The sequence below is a fragment of the Trachurus trachurus genome, assembly GCF_905171665.1.
Source record: "Trachurus trachurus genome assembly, chromosome: 19".
Taxonomy (NCBI): domain Eukaryota; kingdom Metazoa; phylum Chordata; class Actinopteri; order Carangiformes; family Carangidae; genus Trachurus; species Trachurus trachurus.
Genome location: NC_139913.1, coordinates 285,567 through 312,400, shown reverse-complemented (window position 1 = coordinate 312,400; position 26,834 = coordinate 285,567). Strand labels below are relative to the sequence as shown.

Here is a 26,834-nt window from a genome sequence, read left to right as displayed (position 1 = left end):
GGCTGTTTTTAGCAAATGTAGTCAATTCTGAGCAACAAACGTGAATAGGAAGAGAGTCATTTCAAGGTTGAACTACAACCTCTGACACCAAAGTTTATTTTTCTAACACAACAAAGCAACAAAATGATTTTCTAGATCTGAAGAACTGATCCTCTAAGACGTAACCATGGTGACTGTGATGTCACAGGAAGTCAAAGAGCTGCCTAATCACCAATAATTTCATTGATAGAAGTTTTAATTGTCACACACATGCAGAAAAGCTCCTCCTACACCTGCTGACCCCACCCACCTCCACAGGAAGAAATTAATAAGTCACACAGCAAACAGAGTGGGCGGAGCTACTATCATTAATCAATCATTAATCAATCAATCAATCATCATTAATCAAACTGATCAACATTACATCACAGAAAACCCAGAGTAAATAAGGTGGAGGTGTAGGAGGTGGAGCAGCTCCTTCACAGGTCTGCGAAGGCGAACAGCGCGAAGGGGTATGGCGTGTAGAGGCCGGTCAACAGCGGCTCGGTGAACCGGGCGTTGAAGGTGTACATGTGGCTCACTGTGCTGTGAGACACGTTGTAGAAGCTCAGGGAACCAGCCGGCCAATCCAGGAACACTCCCATCCGGAAGTTGCTGACGCGGAACGGTTCACCTCTCCACACCATTCCGTTGTGATACGCAGCGAACCCCATTTCCCGGCCCACGAACCAGGACAGGTTGTTGCTCCCGATCCCGGTGTCGGAGCCTATTCCTTTACGTCCGATTCCCTTATACGTCACACCGACGCCGATTGGAGAGTCGGTCGCAACCCACTCCACCTCCCAGTAGTGGCGCCCGGTCAGCCCCTCCTTGCAGAGCACCTGAGGACGGGGATCGAACCTCTGCGGGAGGTTGGGGTACGACTGCCAGTCTGCAAAGCTCGCCTTCTTGTTGTCCTCGGACACAGCGATGTGGTAGAAGGCCGTGTCCCGGTCCAGGTTCAGATCACAGGCATCTGTTTTTGAGTGAACACAGAGAGTCAACAGACTGAACTGATCACACGTTAAAGCAGCCGGGTCAAACATTGTTTTCTGGTTGCCAAAAATTATTCTATGCAAATATAGCCTGCCTAAACACAAACAAATAACCTTAATGAATTGAAAGCGGTGTCTCGAGACATTAAAGACTTATTACTCCTTTTAAAAGAAGTGTAAACAATTTACTGTTCTTAAAGAAGAAGTAAGCGATAGGGCTGTCACTTTTTATTCGACATTCGAATATTCGTTCGAATGTGGGGGGAAAAGTTAGTATTCGAGCAGTAATGACCTGCTCGATATGCAGGCTGCAGCAAAGATACTCTATTTACCGTCTTTGGCTGCAGTGCCCAGTGCCTGCATAGCGCCGCGGAACGTCCACCGGACGCGGAAGGGCCGCGAACAGCCGAGAAGCGGAGCCAGTTTACTTTCTGTGCCCATATTAACCGCTGGTGTGGTGTCGCGGCGTGCACCTCCGCGGCCGGCTCGCGCCGTGCAGCGTCTGGTCTATTTTGTGTGAGAGCCGCGAGCAATCGCGTCAAACTGGGCAGGAAGTCAAACATGAAACAACGAGAGTATCCGGTCAATTTTCAAAATAAAACACCGCGACTGTGTGTGCGGCGACGGCGGCGCGGGGGGGGGGGGATTTGTTCGAATATATCCGAACGAATTACGGGTCATTCAATATTCGTTCGAACCTCATTTTTCTAAAAACTGACAGCCCTAGTAAGCGATCCGGTCGTTTTGGCTAATGCTGCGTTCCAGGCCGGCTTTTGAAACTGTAAGTTACAGCTTCAAGTCACGACTTACGACTTTGTAGCGTTCCAGGCAACCCACTCGTGTTTTTCCGACTTGTTGCCTGTGAAAGTCACTATAACGGCCACTCGTAACTTCTGACCCGTGAACTCGTACCAGATCGAACTGGTACCACTTCACAGGTCGGAAAAACACGAGTTACGAGTTGCCTTGAACGCACCATAACGTCTTGTCAGCGGATGGAGTTAGCAGCCCCCGCCCTCGTCATGGATCTATTGGTCCTCGTCCCTACGTCACCACATTCAGGCGCATCCCTTGGCTGCACACACAGAGAGGACCGCCCCTTTATGCCGTTCTCTCTCCTCATTGGATAAAGGTTGTAGGATACAAGGAAAGTTTTCTCCTGGGCTCAGAGCAGAGCAGAGTGACTGACAGACCCGTGTTTCAGTCCAAACACTCTATAGAAGTGATTGCTGTCGGAAGATACAACTATTTAAGACTTATATTAACACAAAAATATCACTTACTTCTGCTTTAATTACCTTACGTTGCATTATTATTAGTTACTTCATTCCCTCAAAAAGAAAAAGAAAAAAGGACGGTGGAGCGAGCCAACACTGTGTGGTCCAGGCAGGTGCTAAAGTGTGGGAGGAGTGGAGAGACGGTTTTTGCAACTTTGGGCTGATCAGGAAGGGCGGAGTACCAACATACCCGGGGGTCTTGGTTTCCTGGTACCTGTGCAGGCCAGGACCGCGGAGGTCAGCGAGACCGAAAACAATTCTACCCCGGCCGTCTTTAATGTCTTGAGAAACACGTATCGTTCGACTGCCACCTGACGCCACGGAGTGAAGCCTGTCTTTCCCCAGAAGGAGATTCAGTAGTTGTTATATCTGATGAGGTTTAGGTTGAATGGAGACCCACTATTAATAAAGGCAGTTCCCAAATAAACGCAGGTTCCTAATAAACGCCTGTTGATTTAAGCGATTTAAGCAAATAAACGCCCGGGCCTTTATTTGGTGTTTTACGGTAGTACGGATTCAAATTGTACCTAGTGCTGTGTAGGAAGAGTGTGGACCACAGCCTGTAGTGAGACATTTCATCTATATAGGATCTTTTACAAATCAGAAGCAGAAGCTGTGACTTACACCAGATTAAGTCCCATCTGTCTGTGACCTTGGTCACGTCCTGGATCACCGGCGTGGAGAAGTCCTCGGTGACCAGAGCTCCTTTCTTGTAGTGGTAGATTGTGGCTCCTTCGTATTTCTCATTTGGAAGAACAGCCATGAGGAACTTGAACTTGCCGCTCTTCTTCAGGGCTTTGGCCACGCCGTGGAAGTACGTGGCTTTCTCTCTCATTTTGGCAATCGCCTCCGGTTTGAAGAACCACTGGTCTCGTGCTGGTGGAGTGAAACTCTTACCATGCAGAGGGTCATGCTGCAGCTGGTCGGACATCTGGTCCAGGAAGGGGTCGGTGGAGTCCACAGAGGTGAAGACAAAGCAGAGCACATGCTCCATACTCCGGTCCAACAAAACTCTGTCCAGGTCTGACTTGCTCTGGGCGATCTCCACTTCCTGTGGCTCCACACAAGACTGGATGACGTTGATTTTTCTCTCTTCGTTCTCCAGCCACTTGCTCAGGTTCTCATGACTGAACATAGACGTCTCCTTGGCATCAAAGATCTTCTCCAACGAGCTGTTGTCTTCTGTTCCTGCTCGGATGGAAGGAAACTTCTCCCTCATGGTTTTCTGGAGCGATGCGGTGTAGACTTGACACAGGTCATTGAAGAGTTTCGACTGTTTAGAAATCTGGGGAATCATCTTGACCACCTTCTCCTCCAGGGAATCGCTGCACCTCACCTCTATCTCCCTCATTCCTTCCAGAGTGTTTTCCACTTTACTCAGAAGACCTGGAAAGATCTCACCCTTCAGATCGAGAGCGGACGGTTGCAGTTTCTTCAGCGGTGTCAGCCAGACCTTGACAGGAGCAACCTTCGGGTTTTTTCGGAGCAGCTGTGGAAGCTGTTGGTAAGTCTTCACAGCCTCTTCAAAGGATGCAGGGTTGCTGTCAAGGATGAGGTCTCCATAGAAATTGCAGGAGAATTTGTCAATCAGAGCTTTTTCTTCACTGTTGAGCTTGACGCTGGCGCTGCCTCCAATGTCTAGTAAGGGGATCTTCTTCACCATCACCTCCATTTTGCCCTGAACTCTCTGCACGCTGCTGGTGTCCATCTTCTCGCTGTCGAACACAAAGAAGGCGTTGGCTCCGTAGAGGATCCCAGTGACCACGTGTGTCGCAGTGCAGTTGTGTTGAGCCTCCTTGTCATGGAGTTTACCGGCGTCCAGGTGAGCGACATTCAGCTTCTCAAAGACGGTGGTGGCTTTGTACTGGAAGGTCACCCTGCTCTGTTTGTTGGACTTCTTCCTGTCCTTCAGGTAACTGGCAGATCCTCCCACTTCGACCAGTCCGCCCAGGAAGCTGGCCTTTAGAGAGGCTTCGATGTCCAGCAGGGACGACTTGGATTCAAATGAGTCTGACGTAGTGATCTCAGACGTGCTGCTCTCCTTTGAGGAACTCAAGGTTTTCTCCGTAATAGTGTTTTTATCCCATACTGTGAAAACTAAAGACGAAACAAAACATCAGTCAGTTTCATAAAATGTGTCATATGATGTAACATTTCATATGTTTGTGCAGGGAGGTGGGGGCTCGCCACCACCAGTTTCACAGAGAGATCGCTTGATCCCCTCTCATGTTGTGATGAGATGTTGTCAGATCATCAGACTATTCCCTCGTGTCCCCTATGGAACAATCCCTTATTATCAACAGGTGGGAATCCATTATCTGACACAGCATGGCAGAGTCTGAATATACATAGGCTTAGCCAAGTGCTGAGGGATGGTTCAATGCTTCCACTAACTACGCTTAAGGTGAATTTTGGACTGAGAGGCAGCGCTTTCTTAACATATCTACAACTTATAAAGACAATTTAAACAGATTATCAATGACGGGCAGTGCCATCAGTTGCCACAAGGAGTTGGATGAGAAGTTGGAGGCTATTGCTCATGGGAGAGGAGTGGTATCCAAACTTTATAGGCTTTTATCCCTTTCCTCCCCCAATTGCAATATCACGACTCAATTGCAGTGGCAGCAAGATCTGGGAATTAATCTATCATCTTCTGAATGGGATGGCTTGTGGAGAAACTCAATTAATACTAGCAAATGTGTAAGATATAGAGTGATACAAATGAAGATAATGCATAGGGCATATCTGACTCCGGTCAGACTAAAAAAGATGGACCAGAGCTTATCGGCTCAATGTTGGCATGGATGTGGAGAAGTGGGAACGCTCCTCCATATGCTATGGCACTGCCCAGTCATTGAGTCCCTGTGGAGAGATGTGGCACTCCTGTCAGGGATCCTCAAAGTTGACCTTCAGCTTTCCCCTAAAATATGCCTGCTCAGGGCCCGTGTTGAGAATATCCAATGCAATAAACACCAAAGAGTGGTTGCCCTTGTGTGCCTCTCAACAAAGCGTAAGATTTTAATGAACTGGAAGGTGAGGAAACTTCCTGCTTCTACAGACATAGATGGCTGGAGGAATTCCTTTCTCTCCTGAGCATGGAAAGAGCCACCTCCATCCTCGGGGAGTTAGATGAGGATACAAGCGCGCTCTGGGTCAGCATAAGATCTTTTCTTGGTGTACAAGCTCACAGATACTTCTTTCCTGTTTAATTTCTCTTACATATGCACTGTAGTGCAATGTAGTTTTATATACAGTTCTCTGTAGTTTTCTCAATCAAATCGCTATCAAATAAACTTTATTTGTCCCACCAGGGGAAATTTGTCTTGGGCAAGGGAGTTATGACAGCTGCCGTGTACATGTAAATGTGAAGTGTATTTCAGCCGTAACCGAAAAAGCTTTGCCTTGTTGTTGTTAATGCTCTGAATCAGAGTGATTTCATCTTCGTGCTGTTTCATTTCAGCCTTCAACCCGTCTTGGACTCACCTGTGTTGAGCTCCTCTTTTCGAGCGTCGTACAGCATCCCTAAGGTGAAAGGTCGACCCAGGGCAGCCATCACTATCTGGTCTGAAGCCATGTCTCCAACTTGAGGACAAGAAAAGAGGCGAGAAAAGCTTAACAGGGAAACAAAAGGGAACTCTATGGAGGAATATGGGTTATTATAAGACTGTCGTGTATCTCTAGGATTGATATTGTACTGCTGTTACTCCCTTTGGTGCAAACATCTATTCTCCATGCGATTTCTCTTTATGGTATTTCTATTGCATTTTATTTACTTGTATTTCAATTCATAGGGTCCTAAGTCAGTGATGGTTTTGTTTTGTTTTGTGAAAAAATGAAGAAAAAAAAAGGAAACAGGGAAAACCAGGAGAAAGCTCAGGGTGAGCAACAGAGGAGGGATCCCTCACCCAGGACGGACAGACGGGACAGAGATGTTGTTACAGACAAGAAAACAGTTTATAACACAGAATGTGAGAAACATGGAAATGTTAACAACAGCTGAAGGAGGAAGCTGCTGGTGGGGGGAAAGGTAGGGAGGGAAAGAAAGAGGAAAGTGGGGATGATAAAGGAGGTGAAGCAGGAGAACATAGGAGGTAATAAAGGAGGTGAAGAGGAGGTGATGGAGCGGGTTAGAGTCTTACCGTGGCAGTGCAGGCTGCTGAGACGTGAGGAGATGAAGAGGAGATGAAGAGGAGTCTTACGGTGGCAGCGCAGGACAGGACCGAAGTGAAGGTCCGAGCAGCTGAGAGCGACTTTATAAACCTTTCTCCTCCTCCTCCATCCCTCCATCCCAAACATGGCCTGGACCTCCTCCTCCTCCTCCTCCTCCTCCTCCTCCTCCTCCTCCATCCCTCCATCCCTCCATCCCAAACATGGCCTGGACCTTCTCCTCCTTCTCCTCCTCCTCCCCCTCTCTCCCCTGCTTGATTCCTTATAGGGCAGAACCTGAAGCAAGCAGCCAATCAGATGATCAGAATCTGATAAACAACAAAGCAACAGATATCTTTACTGATCAACTGAACTCATCAATGACTCAACAGATGTTTCTTCTCTTTATTGTCGTATTATTTAATAGTCTAGGCAGATTTTCTTTAATATATTATTTAGGTGCTTTTTTGCCTTTAATGTACAGGACAGTTGAGAGAGCTTAACACCACTCCGCAGATTTTCTAAGAATGTGCTTATTTAAAGTGATGAAGGCATTTTGTTAATATTTATACATAACATTTCTAGGGGTATTAAGGGATGCTGAATCCAAAACCATGGCTGAAGCAATAGACTATTAGCCAAGACAGCTTAATGTCATCAGAGCCACAGTTATGAATCATGTTCCTGGAAGAAAATAAACCAAGCCTCCAGTCAGCACAAATTCAGTTGAAATTACATCATGTATGTAGCATGTAATACTGAATTAAATAACATAACCCTAATTGGAAGAATTTTAAGTTCAATTCAGTTGAACTATCAATGGATGAATGTGAAGCATTACTTTAAATAGTTTTGAGCCGTGAGTCTGTCTGGCTATATAATGTATATGGCTAGTATATAAATGCAGTCTAGTTACCATTTTTGCATTAGAATGGATGCAGGTCAAGACGACCACTCTTATTTTCTCTCTCTTTTACACCAGAATTCCCCAAACGCGACTTTTAGGAAAAGTCATCCAGTGGGAGACGAAAACAGAGTTAAATGTATTTAATAGGAGAGAGAGGTCGTGACCTCATGGCGGTTCTAGTGTAAAGCTTTCTTGGGTAATAGTCTATTGCTTATTATCTTCCTAGCATATGATTCATAACTGTGGCCCTGATGACATTAGGCTTTCTTGGGTAATAGTCTTACACAGCAGTTTGAAAACTCCAAATCACCACCCTCAAAGGCAACCCCTCCCTGTTAAAATGTATATGCTACAGAAACATCAGATTGGCCCATTGCCATAATCCCTATAGTCATAGCAGTAGGTTCGTTACCTTTAATTGTCGGTGCAAGCTGTTTTTAGAACGGCGGAGCAGAGCCGTGAGCTGCTCAGAGCTACGCTACGGAGGCTCATTATGGGATTTCTTGGTTTCCCTCATCAAACTCATAAAATACACAATCCAACAACTCCGCAACGCTCTGGTGGACAAGTTGTGAGCTGCACATTCACCACGCTATGAGATAATAACACAACGTTACCACACAGAGTTGTTTTAGAGGGAAATACATGCAAAACAGCTGATTTGTGTTCCTGCCGGAGCAGTTTTTCATCAAGCAGTCTCTGTATTTCCCTCCAAAACAACTCTGTCTGGTAACGTTGTGTTATTATCTCATAGCGTGGTGAATGTGCAGCTCACAACTTGTGTCTATGGATGTGAAGCATTACTCTAAATAGTTTTGAGCCGTGAGTCTGTCTGGCTATATAGGCCTAATGTATATATGGCTAGTATATAAATGCAGTCTAGTTACCATTTTTTTTGCATTAGAATGGATGCAGGTCAAGACGACCACTCTTATTTTCTCTCTCTTTTACACCAGAATTCCCCAAACGCGACTTTTAGGAAAAGTCATCCAGTGGGAGACGAAAACAGAGTTAAATGTATTTAATAGGAGAGAGAGGTCGTGACCTCTTGGCGGTTCTAGTGTAAAGCTTTCTTGGGTAATAGTCTATTGCTTAGTATCTTCCTAGCATATGATTCATAACTGTGGCTCTGATGACATTAGGCTTTCTTGGGTAATAGTCTATTGCTTCAGCCATGGTTTTGGTCCCCAATTCACTAATTCAGTAAAAGTAGCCTGATAAAAATAACAATAATGATGATAGCTAAGTAATTATTCATAGTTAAACTTTGGTTAAAGGGATAGTTCAACATTTTGGCAAATTGGCCCATTGCCATAATCGCTATAGTCATAGCAGTAGGTTCGTTACCTTTAATTGTCGGTGTAAGCTATTTTTAGAACGGAGGAGCGGAGCGTCAGGCTGCTCAGGGCTACGCTATGGAGGCTAATGGAATTTCTTGGTTTTCCTCATCAAACTCATCAAATACACAATCCAACAACTCCAAAACGCTTTCGTGGACAAGTTGTGACCTGCACAATCACCACGCTATGAGATAATAATGGAACGTTACGAAACGGAGCCATTTTCGAGGTAAATACAGGGTAAATACAGAGTCTGCTTGCTGAAAAACTGTCCCTGAACGCAACGCGCATCAGCGGTTTTGCATGAATTTACCTCTAAAACGGCTCCGTCTCGTAACGTTCCATTATTATCTCATAGCGTGGTGAATGTGCAGGTCACAACTTGTCCACCACAGCCTTTTGGAGTTGTTGGGTTGTGTATTTGATGAGTTTGATGAGGAAAACCAAGAAATTCCATTAGCCTCCATAGCGTAGCCCTGAGCAGCCTGACGCTCCGCTCCTCCGTTCTAAAAATAGCTTACACCGACAATTAAAGGTAACGAACCTACTGCTATGACTATAGCGATTATGGCAATGGGCCAATTTGCCAAAATGTTGAACTATCCCTTTAAGTGTCCGTGAAGGTTCTCAGTCATCCAGGTCATCTTATTCTTGTGGAGTTGTAGTAAAAAGCAACTGGACTTCTTTTCTTGCTTGAAGGCGTTTCACCCCTCATCTTCAGTTCTTTTCCACATATCCACATACTATTGGTTAATGTATTTTGGCAATATCTCAGAAGTTTCTTCACATCACATCTCAAATCTGAAAATGGCATTGACTTGTCCATGTAGGAGAATTTACAAAAGCACATTTAATCCATGTTTGCACCTTGTTTATTCAAAAAGATACACTGAAAAATAGATTTCAGCCTGGCTGTGACGGCCATGTTGGACTTCTCAATTTTGAAGCATTGAGGGACATTTCTCAGCTTCATATACAGCAGATTTGGATTCAGCACCCCTCGATACCACTAGAGATGTTGTATACTATAAATATTCACACCGGGGACGTGGCAAATAAACAACAGGAAATTGTGAAATGTTTGGGGGTGCATTCACACTGCGAACTGCGAATATGCTGCAGATGCGAGTTTCGCTTTTCTCATGTTGAGATTATTAACTGGGTTTATTATCTCAACATAATCAATAACTGATCAACAGCTCAGTGTTTTTATCTTTTTATTAGTGGACAGATGAGATCAATAACCACCAGAAGGCCCAATAACAGATCAAAAACAGTGTAAATGTTGTGTGATTGTCTTTTTTCCAGTTTTTCTGTCTGACCCTGGTCGTGTGAGGTCACAGTGATGCATTCAGGGTCAGTGGGTGAACAAAGGCGTCGCCCTCTGAGATATTTAAAAGAAAAAACATCAACAGTTAAAAATTTTAAAATGATTAAAAAACATTAAACGTCACTGAGGAGTTCTTCAGTCAGCTGACCTCACCCAGGGCATCATGGGAGCTGTAGTTCAGAGTCAACAGCTGAAGTCAGTGATGGAGGTGTCACCATCTTCATGAAATAAAACACTACGTTTTGTCCCCCTCCACCCTCCAACCGCTTTCATTTGATTGACACCTGGCTCGTCCAATCACAGCACTCGGTCCCGTCCAGATGTCTTTGGCATGACAGAATCTAACTGGTCGTTTCCTCCAAGGCCATGGCCTAAGGGACCGCCTCCTTGTTGAAGTCTGATTGGTCCGACAGGCTCAGGGCCTCAGGCCTGGTGTCTTTGGTTTCCTCGGCAACAGTGGACAAATGGCGGCAGCGGTAGCAGCGTCGAAACCCGACGGCGGTGGAGAGGATGAGTGCACTGGCCAGCAGGGCGGAGCCACTGAGCAGGAAGGTGGCGGTGTATCTCCCCGTGACGTCAACGAGCCAACCTGCCAATCAGATTAGAGATAGAAGTGATCAGGTTAGAGCTCTGGAACAGAGAGTAAGGACAGTATCGGTCCAATGGCAGCGCCTCCTGGTGGACAGAACTGACATCTCTGCATTGTTGGTGAATGAGCAGTGTGGTGTTTTCAATAATTTAAGGACATTTATAGATCACCCAAGTTAATAGCATGATTGAGGATCCTTTACAGATAAACATTAACACATAGGCCAGTAAAAAAGAAACAGTTTTCTACATGAATGTTTCAATCTACATTTTGTAATAAACAAATTATAAGTATAATCTGATATGACCAAGACACCTAAAAACAAAAACACGGCCGTTTTCATCAATTTACCAGCAAGTGGGCAACACACATACATTGGAGTGAATGGGTTTTCTGGGCGCTTTTGCAATCGGGGCGCAAAACCCTTAAACCCTTAAACCCTTAAACCCTTAAACCCTTAAACCCTTACCACGGGAGTCAATGGTCCTCTTTTCCAGTGCTCTAGATCAGGTGATGATGTCATGGCATCAGCCTGCACCTCCCACTGACCAATCACAAGCCAGCGCCAACAGACCGTCAGCGTGTCTCTGACACCTGAGCGCACGTTGCTCTGGCAACAAGGTCTGTTCCACTTTGAGCCAGTTTAAAGGTTGAATATGGAGAATGTTTATTAAAAGCTATAGTAATATAGTATAATAATAATAATAATAATAATATATAGTAAAGTAACATATCCACGGTGCGTTTAGAGGGAGCAGAACACAACTGTTGCTTTTACATACAAAATTATATTTAGTCTGAATTAAATAATTTAATAAATTTTGATGGGTTCGACAATGACTTATTTTCCAGTTGTTGCAATCCCTCTCTTGACCAGTAGATGGTGGTGTTCTGCTCATTCTCCATATTCAACCTTTAGATATAATTAGCAGGAAGTGCTGGTGGGTGCGGCCACTCACCTCCGATGGGCGGGCTGATGAGGTATGGGATGGCGTGGAGGAAGTAGACGACGCCCAGCGCCGAGGACAGGTAGGGAGCCCCCACCACGTCCGACGTTACCACGGGGATCAGAGCCACGTAGGCGCCGTCGAAGTATCCGTAGAGGACGGCGAAGGGCACGAGGAGCGGGAAGGAGCGGAGCAGCGGCACGACGAGGCAGCACATCCCCTCCATCGCCACGGAGACCACGTAACAGGCCAAACGGTACGGCTTCAAACACCTGAGGAACAGGAAGGAGGAGGAGCTCAGAGGCCGCCATCTTTACTCCCCTGGAGGACCAGGGACAAACTGACTACAACGACATTTTTAATTTATTTTGGTCTCGCCCTTTCTCAACCAAATTATGGGAAGATATTTGTAACCTGATTTGTTTTTCGATTGAACCTCTTTTTTCCCTGTGTAACGGATGTGCACTCACTCCACCCATAAAAGATGTGCTAACCTCTTCGCCAAGTGGTTGTCAACCGCTTGGCGAAGAGGTTAGCATCGTCGCCTCCGGTGCGGGAGGTCGTGGGATCGAACCCCACCTAGGGCAGGCCGTGAGAAACACAACGCAGAGGGCCAGATCGACATCGGCTACACCTGCAGCAGCTTTGAACATGTATTGTTTGGCTTCACTGACAATCCATCTTCTAAAGAAAAACAATACTATATCATCAATCTTAGCCAAATGGCACATTCATAAATGTCGTTACAATAAACAAAAAACACTTTCTCTTATTTTTGAAAATGAAGCCACATTAAATCTATTAAAAAATCCATCAACATGAAAGCTATAAAAACTTTGAATTGATGTACACTTGAAAGCTTGTCTCTGCATTGTATTGTCTGTATTGAAACCCCCTGGCAATGTATTGAATTGTACTGCACCATGTTGACTTAATAAAGTTTCTAAAAAAAAATAAAAAAAAACAGACAACAAAGAAAGAAAGAAACAAACCAACAGACAAAAACAGACCCACTAGTTTTTCAGGTCAGAGTCTCCAACTTCCCATGATGCCGTTGGGCCTCTGGGCCTCGGTCAAATATTAAATCAGTTTTCAATTATTGATCAGAGACAAAGACGGAGACGCAGCTGGAGATCAGAGGTCGCCGTGGGGACAGTGGTGCAGTGATACTCAGGTTTACTCAGTAGACCCACTGGAAATGCATAAATATGTCAGTATACCCAGTACAACAAAACTATCCAACTGAAGTTAAGTTCAAGGGGGTCCCCAACCTTTTCTTGAAATTTTACCACTTTTTCTAGAATTCTTTTCAGAAATGTTACTATTTTTGTCTCAATTAAAAAAAAAAAAACGTTTTACTATTTTTTTTTTCTTTTAGAAATTTTACCACTTTATATAACAAATCTTAAACTTTTGTTTGTGTATTTTTTTTTTTTTGAAATCTTACCACTTTTTTCTAGAAATGTTTCAACTTTTTGGAGAAATTGTGCCACTTTTTTCCAGAAATTTCTCTATAACCTTTCAAAAATGTAGCTAGGCCTAATTTAAAGGTACATTGATAGTTAGTGTATTTCTGGTGTGTTGTCCAATGGGTCCGTGGTCTAGTTTGTGTCAGTTTTGGGTCCTTGATATAAAACAGTTAGAGAACCAGCGTCTATGTGATACAAGTATGAACAGTTTACCACCTAAAAAGCAGTTTAGGAAACATGTCTGACGGGTGCATTATGGGATGGCATCAACAGAGTGACATGTGAGGTCATCGTTCGCCCTACCTGCGGTCCGTGAGCCAGCCGAAGGTGATGTTGCCCACGATGCCGATGACGCCGAGGATGGACATGAGGAAGGCGGCGTGCTGCGAGCCGACGCCGGCGCTCAGCGCGTACGGCACCAGGTAGACGAAGGGGAGGCTGCAGCCGCTCGCCAGGAACAGGAAGGACACGGCCAGGCCCAGGAAGTCCGGCAGCAGCAGGAAGCGGAAGTCCTGACTGGACAGCAGGCCGGCGCCGAAGCCCCGCCCCCTCTGCGTCTGAGGGGCGGGGCTTCCCGACACACCTGAGCCCAGCAGGCCGGGCGCCGAGTCCTCGGACGGTTTGAGCGCCAGGTTACCTGTGACCAGTGGTGGACAGTAACGGAGTAAATTTACTTGAGTACAAAAGATCCATTGCAATGTTTTGGAAAAAGATCAGCAGACCAAGTGTTACGTCTTGGGTGAAACAGATGCTGACAACCTTTCCTTTGGAGAGAGTGACATACATACGAAAAGGAAGGCAAGGCATATAAGAGATATGGAAACCGTTTAATGTGTTTGTTAATTGTATCGATTTAGCAAATGACAATGAAGAGGAATAAGTAGTCATGTAAACCTCGTAACAGAATTAATGAGGTCAAATACCCGCAATTGTATCAAGCCCTTAAATTATGTACAAAATGTTTTATGGCTGAGAAGTGGATGTTTGTGATGTGTATATGTAATGTTTGTTTGTTTGGTTTTGTTCTTTCTACAACACTTGTACCATAACAGGTGCCCTTCATTAATGGAGCACAGATCTACATATTGATGTAACTGCATATGTAATACAAGTGTATGTGTATGTAAGAAAATGTTAATAAATATATTGTTTAAAAAAAAAAAATTACTTGAGTACTGTACTTAAGTACATATCCAGAGTATTTGTACTTTACTTGAGTATTATTTTTCTTTGGTACTTATTACTCTTATTTGAATACATTTCCAAGACTAATATTTTTACTTTTACTCTAGTTAATTTCTAGGAAGGCAGAAAAGTACTGGTTACTTTCAGGTCTTTTTCTAAAATCCTATTGGACACAAGCTGTGTTTGTCAAAGAAGGAAACCTATCACAGTGCAGCTCTCCACTCGGATCTATGTAAAAGCGGAAATACGATACCGCCAAAGTAGCCGCTCTCGACTGCGTTTGTCAACTCAAAACTATACCGCGAGTCGCGAAAATGATAATTGCTGTCCTCTTATGATCCCATTCATTTGATTTGTTTTTCTAGGTGTTTCTGCAGCTTTATAGAACATTGTGGTTGTAAAAGCAGCACATCAGTGCAGCTTCTTTCAAAGAGTTCATTCTCACTAACAAGAGTTAAAAGCTCCTTACATTCATTTAGAAACTATTAGAGTCATTCATTGATGTGGAGAATAAGACATTTACTCTGACTCTTATTTTGACTTAAAGCATGTACTTTTGGATACTTAAGTACCTTTAAAAGCAAGTACTTTTTTACTCTTACTGCAGTAACATGTCGACTGAGATACTTTTACTTGTAACGGAGTAAATTGTGACCAGTAGTATTTGTACTCTTACTCAAGTACTGGGGTGGAGTACTCTGTCCATCTCTGCCTGTGACCGGCTCCTCCGCCGCTGGCTTTGGCTCCTCCTCCTCCTCCTCCTCCTCCAGCACTGTGATTGGTCGAAGCAGCGCGCCGCACACACACAGGTTGGCCACGAAGGCGCTGAGGACGAGCAGCGCCCCCCGCCACGAGTACGACTCGATCAGCACCTGCACCAGCGGCGCCAGCACGAAGGTCCCGATGCCGCTGCCCGACATGGCCACGCCGTACGCCAACGCCTTCCTCCGCCGGAAATACAGACCCACCATGGAGATGGCTGGAGTGTAGCAGAGAGCGAAGCCCACACCTGGACGGACGGGGGAGGAGACAGGTAGAGACAGGTAGAGACAGGTAGAGACAGGTAGAGACAGGTAGAGACAGATGAGACAGGTGAAGACAGATAGAGACAGGTGAGACAGGTAGAGACAGGTAGAGACAGGTGAGTCTTGGGCCACTTGCCCAAGACAAAATTCCCTTCCGGGACAAATAAAGTTTATTTGATTTTGATTTGATTTGAGGACAGGTGAGACAGGTAGAGACGGGTAGAGACAGGTGAGGACAGGTGTGTACCTGTGAGGACAGGTAAAGACAGAGACAGGTGTGTACCTGTGAGGACGCCCATGCTGAAGTAGAGCAGCTCCAGACTGGAGGTGAAGGAGCTGAGCAGGAGGCCACAGGAGGAGAAGACTCCACCCACCATGACGGACACACGACACGACCAGCGAAGACCAATCAGACTGCCCACAGGAGCTACACACACACACACACACACACACACACACACACACACACACACAGAGATTCAACTTCTACCGTCAAACACCTACAATACAACAATGGTCTAGTCTGGTTCTTGTCCAGTTCAGGTCTAGTTCTGGTCTAGTCCTGGTTCAGGTCTAGTCCAGTTCAGGTCTGGTTCCGGTTCAGGTCTGGTCCTGGTCCTGGTCTAGTCCTGGTCAGGTCCAGTCCTGGTCCTGATCTGGTCTAGTCCTGGTCTAGTCCTGGTTCTGGTCTGGTCCAGTCCTGGTCTAGTCCTGGTTCTGGTCTGGTCCAGTCCTGGTCTAGTCCTGGTCTAGTCCTGGTCTAGTCCTGGTCAGGTCTAGTCCTGGTCCTGATCTGGTCTAGTCCTGGTTCTGGTCTGGTCCAGTCCTGGTCTAGTCCTGGTTCTGGTCTGGTCCAGTCCTGGTCTAGTCCTGGTTCTGGTCTGGTCCAGTCCTGGTCTAGTCCTGGTCCAGTACTGACCACAGAGCATGGTGGTGCAGTCCACCAGACTGTGGATCCAGGCCGTTGCTGCGTAATCGGCTCCAAAATGATCCTGAAACTCCACGAAGAAGATGGAGATGCACCTGGAGACGGAGAGCAGAAGGTATGCATCAGTGCTCAGTGGCCCCCCCCACCTCTATTAAAGGGATATTCTGGCGTAAATTTAAGCCATGGTCCAACGCACCGTCACACCGAGTTAGACCCCCCCTCGAGAGATGAAGTCTGCTAACCGCTAGCTTCTAGCAACTTTGTAGCAACTTTAGCAATGACCGCACCATAACAAACAGCGCAGTATACGGATCCACTATCCACCGATCAAAAAGCCACTTACAGCCACAAATGATGCTCAGAACAGCACCAAACGTCATCAACAGTACAAACAGGGTCCCATCCCATAATACAAGGCATCAAACATCTGTTAGCTTAGCCTGGTTTCTATTGAAAAGAGGCGAAAACAACTCACCCACTCTGCTCCAGTTATACGCTATGCAGCAACTTTCCGTGTCCAGCACAGAGTCCAGGCGCTGACAACACACGTCCGAGGCCGACTGGCAGCACAAACATCTGGTTTCAGCACAATCATCTGGTTTCAGTGGCCACCGACAGGCAGTGACCACCACACTGATCGCGCGTGTGACGTTGCGTCTAATCTCGCGCTTGTTTACGTGATTCTCTCCGTTCATTTCCCTGTGAACACTCGATAATAACTTTTATAAACTGATGAAGATACATAGGAACTTTGGCTGCATTATATGGAGTAATACACACACATTCATCCTTGAGCTGCGGGACTCTACTTCACTCGGTAATCACCTCCACGCCAGCTGACTACCTGTAACCATGGCTACAACAGCTGACTACCTGTAACCATGGCTACAACAGCTGACTACCTGTAACCATGGCTACAACAAGCAGACATCACAGATAGGATCTGGGGGAATCAAGTGGTCAGTCTGGTGGTCACTGCCTGTCGGTGGCTGCTGAAACCAGATGTTTGTGCTGAAACCAGATGTTTGTGCTGAAACCAAATGTTTGTGCTGAAACCAGATGTTTGTGCTGAAACCAGATGTTTGTGCTGAAACCAGATGTTTGTGCTGCCAGTCGGCCTTGGACGTGTGTTGTCAGTGCTGGACACTATGCTGGACAGGGAAAGTTGCTGCATAGCGTATAACTGGAGCAGAGTGGGTAAGTTGTTTTCGTCTCTTTTCAGTAGAAACCAGGCTAAGCTAACAGATGTTTGATGCCTCGTATTATGGGATGGGACCCTGTTTATACTGTTGATGACGTTTGGTGCTGTTCTGAACATTATTTGTGGCTGTAAGTGGCTTTTTGATCGGTGGATAGTGGATCCGTATACTGCGCTGTTTGTTATGGTACGGCCATTGCTAAAGTTGCTACAACTAGAGAAGCTAGCGGTTAGCAGACTTTATTTCTCGAGGGGGGGTCTAACTCGGTGTTACGGTGTGTTGGACCATGGGTTAAACTTACGCCAGAATATCCCTTTAAATATGAAAAGAAGCAGACCCCCCTCCCACCTCTATTAAATATGAAAAGAAGCCAAGGCAAGGCAATTTTATTTGTATAGCCCGTTTTTACAAACAGTTTGTCTCAAAGGGCTTTACATGGCATCGTAACAACATCCTCTGTCCTTAGACCCTCACATCGACTGAGGAAAAACTCCATGGAAAACCCTTTTAACAGGGAAAACCAGGAGAAAGCTCAGGGTGAGCAACAGAGGAGGGATCCCTCACCAAGGACGGACAGACGTGCAATAGATGTTGTTACAGACAAGACAGTTTACAGTTTATGTCACAGAATGTGCGAAATATGGAAATGTTAGCAGCTGAACTACTTCTGTCAGGTTTTGTTCCTGCTCTGTTAAATGTGAAACGAGGCTGAATATCACAGGACACGTCTGGAGTCTAAATTCTTCACACACGTCATGTCCGGTGGCACGTGAGGAGCACTCGTGTGCGGAGAACGCCAATACTCCGAGATATTATGGTTAAATTCCAAGTTTGGTGATGCAAATTCTCGGGAAAAACTCCTGATCCCTGGCGGAAAGGTGGATTCCTTTGACCTGAACCGAAGCAAAGTGGTCTGGAAGTTTAAATGACTAGAAGAAAGCGTGGAGAGAAGCAGACGCCAATCTCCGCACCACCTGGCACTGATTTACCTGATTCACCTGTTTCAACTGCGGCACAGGTACCAGTAAAAGAAATGGATAAAAAAGAAATGTCTGAATTAATCCGCTCGATAATACGGGAGGAATTAAAAGTACACATGGATGAACTGCAACCGCAGCTTAATTCCATAAAACTTGATGTGAAGTCATGTGCAGAAAAAGTGACGGGCATGGAGACGGTGTTATCGGGTCAGTCTGACCAAATAAATGAACTGGAGAGAGAATGTGGTGCGCTTCGGAAAATATGTAACGCACTCCAACAGGAAAATCAAGAGCTGAAAGACAAAACTGACAGACTGGAAGGTTACAGTCGAAGATTTAATATAAGGGTCTTTGGACTGGACAGGGGTGTCGAAGGTGATAATGCCACTGAATACATGTCTGCGCTTCTGAGAGACGTTTTTACGGGACAAAGGAATCTTCCTGGTCCTCCTGATGTAGAGATTGCGCATAGAGTCGCCGGCAAAGGCCCTGGTCCAAGACCCATGATCGTGAGATTGCAGCGGTTCATGGTGAAGGAAGCTATCCTGAAAATGGCAAAATCAGAAAAAGTGCTGGAATATAAAAACATGAAGTTGAAGATATTCCCTGATCTGACAACAGAAATGGCAAGGAGGAGAGCACTGTTTAACAACGTCAGAGGAAAGCTGTATCGGGCTGGCATACAAAGTGGTCTAATTCACCAGGCCACTCTCATCCTAACTTTCAATGGAGAGAAAAAGATCTTCCAGAAAGTTAGTGAAGCAGAGAAATTCTTCGAGGAAAAGATTAAACCATCGCTGCATACGCAGTAAATGCTGGACTGAAGTTGGAGGAAGCTCATGAAGCTGTGTGTGTTTGAGCAATGGACAGGAACGGGACCCATGATTTGGATTTTGGATTACGTTTATGGAATGACATTTGAACACGAAGACAATCCTAAAAGGATGCGAGGTCGCTGAGGTGTGGGAGAATGGTGAACAGCGCGACCACAGACTGTGCGTAATATGGAGACGGGGAGTGGTGAACAGTGCAAGCGCAGCTGGTGCGTAATGTGGAGACTGACTCAACATGATCTACCCTGAAAATGAAAGAGAGACAGTAAACTTGTGCGGTAAGCATGCAGAACACAGACTGAATAATTATTTGTTATATGATGATAAATTGTTTAAACTTGGATGGTTTAAGTTTGGATAAACTATGGTGATCAATAAAGAAAATATGATTTCGTTTATATTAAGAAATAAATGAGGTTTCCGTTATTATTATTATTTACTTCCAAGGAGTGATAAAAGGGTAGAAAATTAAGTTTAAGCTAATGCATTTGCAGTTTATCAGCTCAGTGATACGACTGTATGATTTCAGGAGGATTAAACAGAACTGAGTTCATTCAAATGTCAACGTAGGAGGTTGGATGATTCTCACGGATAGACGAGTGGTATAATTTTTATGACAATACAAAGTGTTAATTTATTTGTTTTTTTAATGTTTGTGGGTATTTGTTACAATGTTAAATGTATTTTATGTTGCTCTGAAATTGAATCAACTCGAATAAGACTGATAAGAATGTACACCCTGTTTAATGTCATATAAGTTACCGAGGAAAGGCCTAAAAATGGCCCATATAAATATATGTAGTATTAGGAATAAATTAAATGAAGTGGAGAACATAATCCTGTCAAATAATTTTCATATTTTGGCCGTGTCTGAAACGCATTTAGATTCTACATTTGAGGACACATCACTGATGATAGAGGGGTTTAATATCTATAGGAAAGACAGAAATGCTTATGGAGGTGGGATCTGCATTTATGTGCAGCGCCACCTACCTGTAAGAATAAGACATGATTTAATGCAAACTGACATTGAAGTTCTTTGGTTGCAAGTACATTTAAAGCATCTCAAGCCTATACTTATAGGATGTGGTTACAGACCCCCCAGTGCTAATTGTGAATATTTAGATAAAATGTGTGAAATGCTTGACTCTGCTTGTTGTACAAATCTTGAGTTATATTTTATGGCAGATATGAATGTAAACTGGGAGTTGTTGTCCTGTCCAATGAGAAGGAAATTGGTTGATATATGTGCAGCTTCGGGATTGACTCAAGCAATGAACAAACCAACAAGAATTAGCTTTAATAATGATGGCAGGAGAGTGGCCACTTGTATTGATCATCTCTATTTAAATACACCTGAGATCTGCTCCAAAGCTATATCTATGCCTATAGGATGCAGCGATCACAATCTAATTGCAATAGTTAGGAAAACAAAGGTGCCCAAGGAGGGATCGAGAATAATTAAGAAGAGGTCATTTAAAGCATTTGATGAAGAAAAATATGTAAGAGATGTTTCAAATGCTAAGATATCAAATATTCTGTTGCTTGAAGATCCTGAAGCTGCCTTTAAAGTTTTTGATGATACATTAACAGGTGTTATAGATCAACATGCACCTGTGAGAAAAGCCACAGTGAGGACTGTTAACTCACCATGGTTGGACAGAGAAACAAAAGAACATATGATCGAAAGAGATCAGGCAAAACAGATTGCTTTATCATCTGGTATTAAATCAGACTGGCAAATTTATTGTAAATTAAGAAATTTTGTTACAAAGTTAAATAGGAGGAGAAAAAAAGAATATTATGATAACATAGTTCAGGAAATGAAGCACGATAGTAAAAGATTATGGAGTACACTAAATGTTTTAGTTAAGGGCCACACCAAGTCTTCACCATCTTACTTAGAAACTGGAGGAGAGTTCTTGACCAAACCCAAGGACATTGCTAATCATTTGAATAATTATTTCATTAATAAAATCGATAAGTTAAAAAGTACTGTACAGCATAATGATACTGACCTTGCAGATAGACTAATTAACCAAATTATGGAAGGTAAAGAATGTATTTTTGATTTCAAGACTGTTACAGTTTCTAAAGTTGAGTTATTATTAATGAATTGCAAGAATAAGTCACCTGGGGTTGATTTTCTTGATGGAAGGTTATTGAAACCTATTGTTGGTATTGTGGCCCCAGTGGTAACACATATAATTAATTTATGTTTGACTAAAAATATATGGCTACAAGGATGGAAAATTGCAAAAATAATACCAATTCCCAAAAACAAAAAGTTGCAGTTTTCTGAGTCAAATAGTCGACCTATCAGTTTATTGCCAATTTTGAGTAAAATCATGGAAAAAATTGTGTATGAGCAAATTCAGTCATATTTTTCTAATAATTATTTATTTACAGATTTTCAGCATGCTTACAGGGAAAAATATTCTACAACAACAGCTATGACACAAATGTTAGATGACTGGTGCAATGAAATCTCGCAGAAGAAAATGATAGGAGCTGTCTTCCTGGATTTTTCGGCAGCGTTTGATATTCTAGATCATGAATTATTATTGGCAAAACTGAAACATTATGGGTTTTCATCATCAGCTTTGTTAATTATTAAAAGTTATTTGAGTGAGAGATGGCAAATGGTTTATTTTAATGGAAGTGAGTCAGATTTAAAACAAGTAAAACAGGGAGTACCCCAAGGAAGTTGCCTTGGACCTCTTTTGTACTCAATCTTCACCAATGATTTTCCCTTGGCATTAAAAACAGCTCGCATGACAATGTATGCCGATGATACGACAATTTACTTAGCTGAAAGAACTATTGATGGATTAAATAGACATTTAAATGAAGAAATGAAGTTGGTTTCTGAGTGGGTTAACTGTAATGGATTAATTTTGAATGTGTCAAAAACAACTAGTATGGTTATTGGATCAAACTATTCACTGCGTTCAAACCCAGAGCTTAATGTGATGATCAATAACAAATTAATTAAACATGTGAAAGAGGTAAAATTATTAGGAATCATCATAGATCGTACATTATCATGGGACATGCATATAAAGAGGATAATAACCAAAATTGGAAACATTCTTTCAATGATTAGGAGATGCTCTAAATATTTAACAACACAAATTACTAAACAAGTCATTCAAGCACTGGTTTTGTCGCATATGGATTATTGTACAGTTGTTTGGTCCAATACCTCACTAGCCAACATCAGAAAACTGCAACTTATACAAAATAAAGCAGCACGTGTTGCACTTATGTGTGGAATAAGGTCGAATATTTGTCAAATGCATGCCAGTCTTGGTTGGCTGGATGTTAAGCACAGATTGTCATATTTGTTGATGGTTTTTCTTAAAAATATAATAACAACTAAAATGCCATACATTTTGTATAGAAAATTGTCTTTTAGTTCAAACACACATAATTATTCAACTCGACATGCTGCTGGAGGTTATTTTATTTTACCCAGGGCACTCTCTCAAGGCACAGTATTATATCGAGCTATGAAGGAGTGGAATGCCCTTCCGAATTATGTTATACAACAAAGAAACATGGTTAGTTTTAAAATGAAATTAAGAGATTATTATTTTGATCGCAATTTTGACCATTAGTAGCCTATTTGTAAAACTGGGTCCTGGTATTCTTGTTGTGTAGTGATTCAATGTAGGAGCGGGTAACATATGTTAAGTGTTTGTCTTGGATGTTTTTTTTTTTTTGTTTTGTTTTTTTTTTCTTGTATTGAGTATGTGTTTTCTGTATGTATTTTTTTTTTTTTTTTTTTTTTTTTTTTTTTTTTTATGTATTAATGTATTTTATGTGTTAATGGTTTGTATTTGTCATCTATTATGATGAAAAGACCCCAGGAAGAATAGCTGCTGCGTGGCAAAAGCTAATGGGGATCTAAATAAACTAAACTAAAAATCTTACATACTTGTACTTTTTCAAGGTTTTGAACAATACTATGCACCTTATGTAGATTTTCTAATTGTGAGGTTCGTTGTATTTAATGTTCCCCCAGAAGGAAACTGTAGCGGTAACTTGTTAGAATGAATGCATTATGCACTATGCAGTGTATACCTCGCGTTTTTTAGGTGATGGGCACCTGTATTTACCATATCTGAAATTGCACTTTGTAATTTTATCACAATGTCTTTTCTTTCTTATAAAAATCTGTTATCGATGTACCCTGAACTGTGTATTTCAACGTGCACTTATTCATGATGTCTGTCTCTATGTCAAGGACTAGGCCTACAGATGGAAATTAGTGTTAAATCTGGTGCAGCCATCTTTTAATTTCTTTGAATAATTAATGTCACTGCACGCTGTCCTTTTCTAAACTAAATAAATGTCCTTTTGTTTTCTTGTCTCCTACTTTCCTCTTAATTTGAGCCCAAAACTCACTTGTCATTGTGTGACCTGATGATTGATGTCTGTCAATCGCTTTCCCTTCCTTTTTTCTCAGTCAGCAGCATTGGGGGGGGGGGTCAGGTGTTTGTTCAGGTGTCAGAATCTCAGACCGAGACCTTCAGAGCTGTAGTGTGTGTGTGTGTGTGTGTGTGTGCGTGCGTGCGCATGTGTGTGTGTGTGTGCGCGTGTGTGTTGGGTGTTGACAGAAGCAGACGCTCCCGTCAGTAAAACAAGCTGCAGTTTATAACGGACAGAGACCGAAGCTGTTGTTGTTGTCGTCATCATGGTTAGCTTAGCTTAGCATATTAGACAAAAACTTTTTATTGATCCAATTCACTTGTAACAGGATCAAAGAACAACAACAACAATTTTATTTATATAGGACATTTCATGCGACAAGCGCAAACTCAATGTGCTTTCACAAAAACAAAACAAAGCACAACATTACATAGCTCGTAAAATACGTATAGAAAACAAAAAGAAGAAAATGTTGCAAATTTAAAAAAAAATTAAAAACAATTTAAAAACTTGTTAGGATAGAGGGAAATATTGCAAATTAAAAAAACTAAAAACTAAAAAGAAATGTTTTTTGTCTGCTTTTAAAAGAAGATACTGTTGCAGCAGACCTGAGTTCGTGAGGTAGGGAATTCCAAAGAGTATAGGACCATAATGACTAAAAGCACCATGAGCTGAGTTTGAGTGTATTCTTGGAATAGTGAGTAATAAAGAAGAACAAGATACGTAAAGAAGTAAGGAATAAAAATATGAAGAATTCACTATGAACAAAAAAATTAAAAGATGAGATGAGAGTCAGATGATTATTTGATTATTTTTATGACTCATCAATCTGACAGAAATGTTTGATTCATTAGTTGATTGATCAGTTTACAGCTCAGCGCTCACACACACTTCATTAGTTCACGTCATCTCTTCAGTGTGTGTGTGTGTGTGTGTGTTACCTGGTCACAGCTCGTGTGCAGACCGTCACCATGAAGCAGCAGCCGACGATCACCCAGCCCCAACCGCCGTCCGGAGGAGAAACCCCCCCACTCTGCTTCTGCCCCGGGGCCATGGCTGCAGATGCAGACCGGGTCGGTCCTGGTCTCTAGTCCTGGTCTCTAGTCCTGGTCCTGGTCCTGGTCCTGGTCCTGGTCCTGGTCCTGGTCCCTGGTCCCTGGTCCTGGTCCTGGTCCCTGGTCCTGGTCCCTGGTCCTGGTCCCTGGTCCCTGGTCCCTGGTCCCTGGTCCCTGGTCCTGGTCCTGGTCCTGGTTCTGGTCCTGGTCCTGGTCCCTGGTCCTGGTCCCTGGTCCCTGGTCCTGGTCCTGGTCCTGAGGCGGTCTGGTCTGGTCCCTCTAATTGAAGAGGTGAACAGTTTGTCCTGCTGATCTGAATCCTGCAGGTCGACTCCTCCACGTCAACATCCAGCAGAGGTCAGAGGTCAGTGCGGGGGGGCGAGGGTGGGCGGGTGGGGGGGGTGGGGGGGTGGAGTCAAGCAGAACCAGACCGGAGCGGAGCAGAGAGGGACCGGTCTCCTCTGAATCATTAACCTCCTCTCAGTGTGATATTAACCGAGCGCTCCCTCGTCCACAGGAGCGTTTGATTCGTGTCTCGGTGGCCGAGGCGTCAACAACATGTGCAGCTGTGACGGGGAGCGCTTCATTCACCACCCGACACCCCTGCCCCGGGTGGGGTGGGGTGGAGTAGGGTGGGGGTCCGAGGGAGGGGAGGCCTCCGTCAAGGTGTCAGGTGTCAGAAAACAAGCGCCTCCAGTCTGACACCACAGCTCCCAGTATGTTGGTGTTTATTTATGGCCTGTTTACTGCCAGAGCCACAACGGGGTCACAGAGGCCAGGACCAGGACCAGGGTCACACAGACCGGCTATCAATAATCAATAATCAATAACCACCAGTAGAGCTGATCGGTTATAACTGATTATATCTTACTAACTATGGGAACAGTTATTGATCAATTACTGATCATTTATTGATTGGTTATTGTTATTGGTCATCTATGAGCTGATGATTCATCAGATGAAGATTGTTCAACTCCACATGAAACAAACAGCAGCTTCCACCACTAGATGGCACTGTTTCACTGAAGGTAACACACTCAGAGGTGAAGACCATGTCATGTCCATCCATCCATCCATCCATCCATCCATCCATCCGTCTATCTGTTGTCCATCCATCCATTCATCATCCATCTGTCCATGCATCCATCCATCCGTCCATCCATCCATCCATCCATCCATCCATCCATCCATCCATTCATCCATTCATCCATCCATCCATCCATCCATCCATCCATCCATCCATCCATTCATCCATTCATCCATCCATCCATCCATCCATCCATCCATCCATCCTTCCATCCATCCATCCATCCATCCATCCATCCATTCATCCATTCATCCATCCATCCATCCGTCCATCCATCCGTCCATCCATCCATCCAGACTTCTCCTTCCCTGGCAACAGCATCCAGCTCTGTGGATCAGGAGTCAGACTTTTACAGGACTGATGTGGACCTTGAAACTATTGATAAATGTAGATGATGTTCTGAAGACTCTGATGTTGTTCAGCCTGTGATCACTGACGTCTGGGTTCACTGGTGTTGACAGGTCATTTATTCTGGATGTGATCAGGAAGTGACCAGAAACACAGTCGTTTACTCAGGACTCAGCTTTATTGGTTCAATCCAACAGGTGAAAGCATCTGAACAACAGAACAACACAGTGATGACATGGACTCTGGTTCTGGGTCTGGTTCTTGTTCTGGTTCTGGTTCTGGGTCTAGGTGGTACCAGAGGACCCAGGACCAGGACGTTTCCTGAGTGCTTCATTGACTTGACGTCTTATTTTTCTAGCACATCAAAGCAACAAAATGATTTTCTAGATCTGAAGAACTGATTTTCACCCTACTAGCTCTAAGACGTAACCATGGTGACTGTGATGTCACAGGAAGTCAAAGAGCTGCCTAATCACCAATAATTTTATAGAAAGAAGTTTTAATTGTCACACACATGCAGAAAAGCTCCTCCTACACCTGCTGACCCCACCCACCTCCACAGGAAGAAATTAATAAGTCACACAGCAAACAGAGTGGGCGGAGCTACTATCATTAATCAATCATTAATCAATCAATCAATCAATCATCATTAATCAAACTGATCAACATTACAACACAGAAAACCCAGAGTATATAAGGTGGAGGTGTAAAGAGTGGAGGTGTAGGAGGTGGAGCAGCTCCC

General features: G+C 43.8%; 2 protein-coding genes across 2 annotated transcripts; both read right to left on the bottom strand.

Annotated features, from left to right (window-relative positions):
* Positions 1-457: 457 nt before the first annotated feature.
* LOC311003105 (stonustoxin subunit beta-like) lies at positions 458-6,586 on the bottom strand (the record flags this gene model as incomplete). The annotated part of the gene is made up of 4 exons (XM_083994790.1): positions 458-994; positions 2,915-4,387; positions 5,774-5,872; positions 6,430-6,586. 4 exons carry the CDS (start codon positions 6,584-6,586, stop codon positions 459-461), a joined length of 2,265 nt encoding a protein of 754 aa, XP_083850916.1. The 3' UTR covers position 458.
* A 3,798-nt stretch (positions 6,587-10,384) lies between these two features.
* slc16a12b (solute carrier family 16 member 12b) lies at positions 10,385-24,656 on the bottom strand (the record flags this gene model as incomplete). Its single annotated transcript, XM_083994789.1, has 7 exons — positions 10,385-10,602; positions 11,562-11,821; positions 13,322-13,655; positions 14,874-15,212; positions 15,512-15,655; positions 16,148-16,251; positions 24,544-24,656. 7 exons carry the CDS (start codon positions 24,654-24,656, stop codon positions 10,385-10,387), a joined length of 1,512 nt encoding a protein of 503 aa, XP_083850915.1.
* Between the last annotated feature and the right edge of the window lie 2,178 nt (positions 24,657-26,834).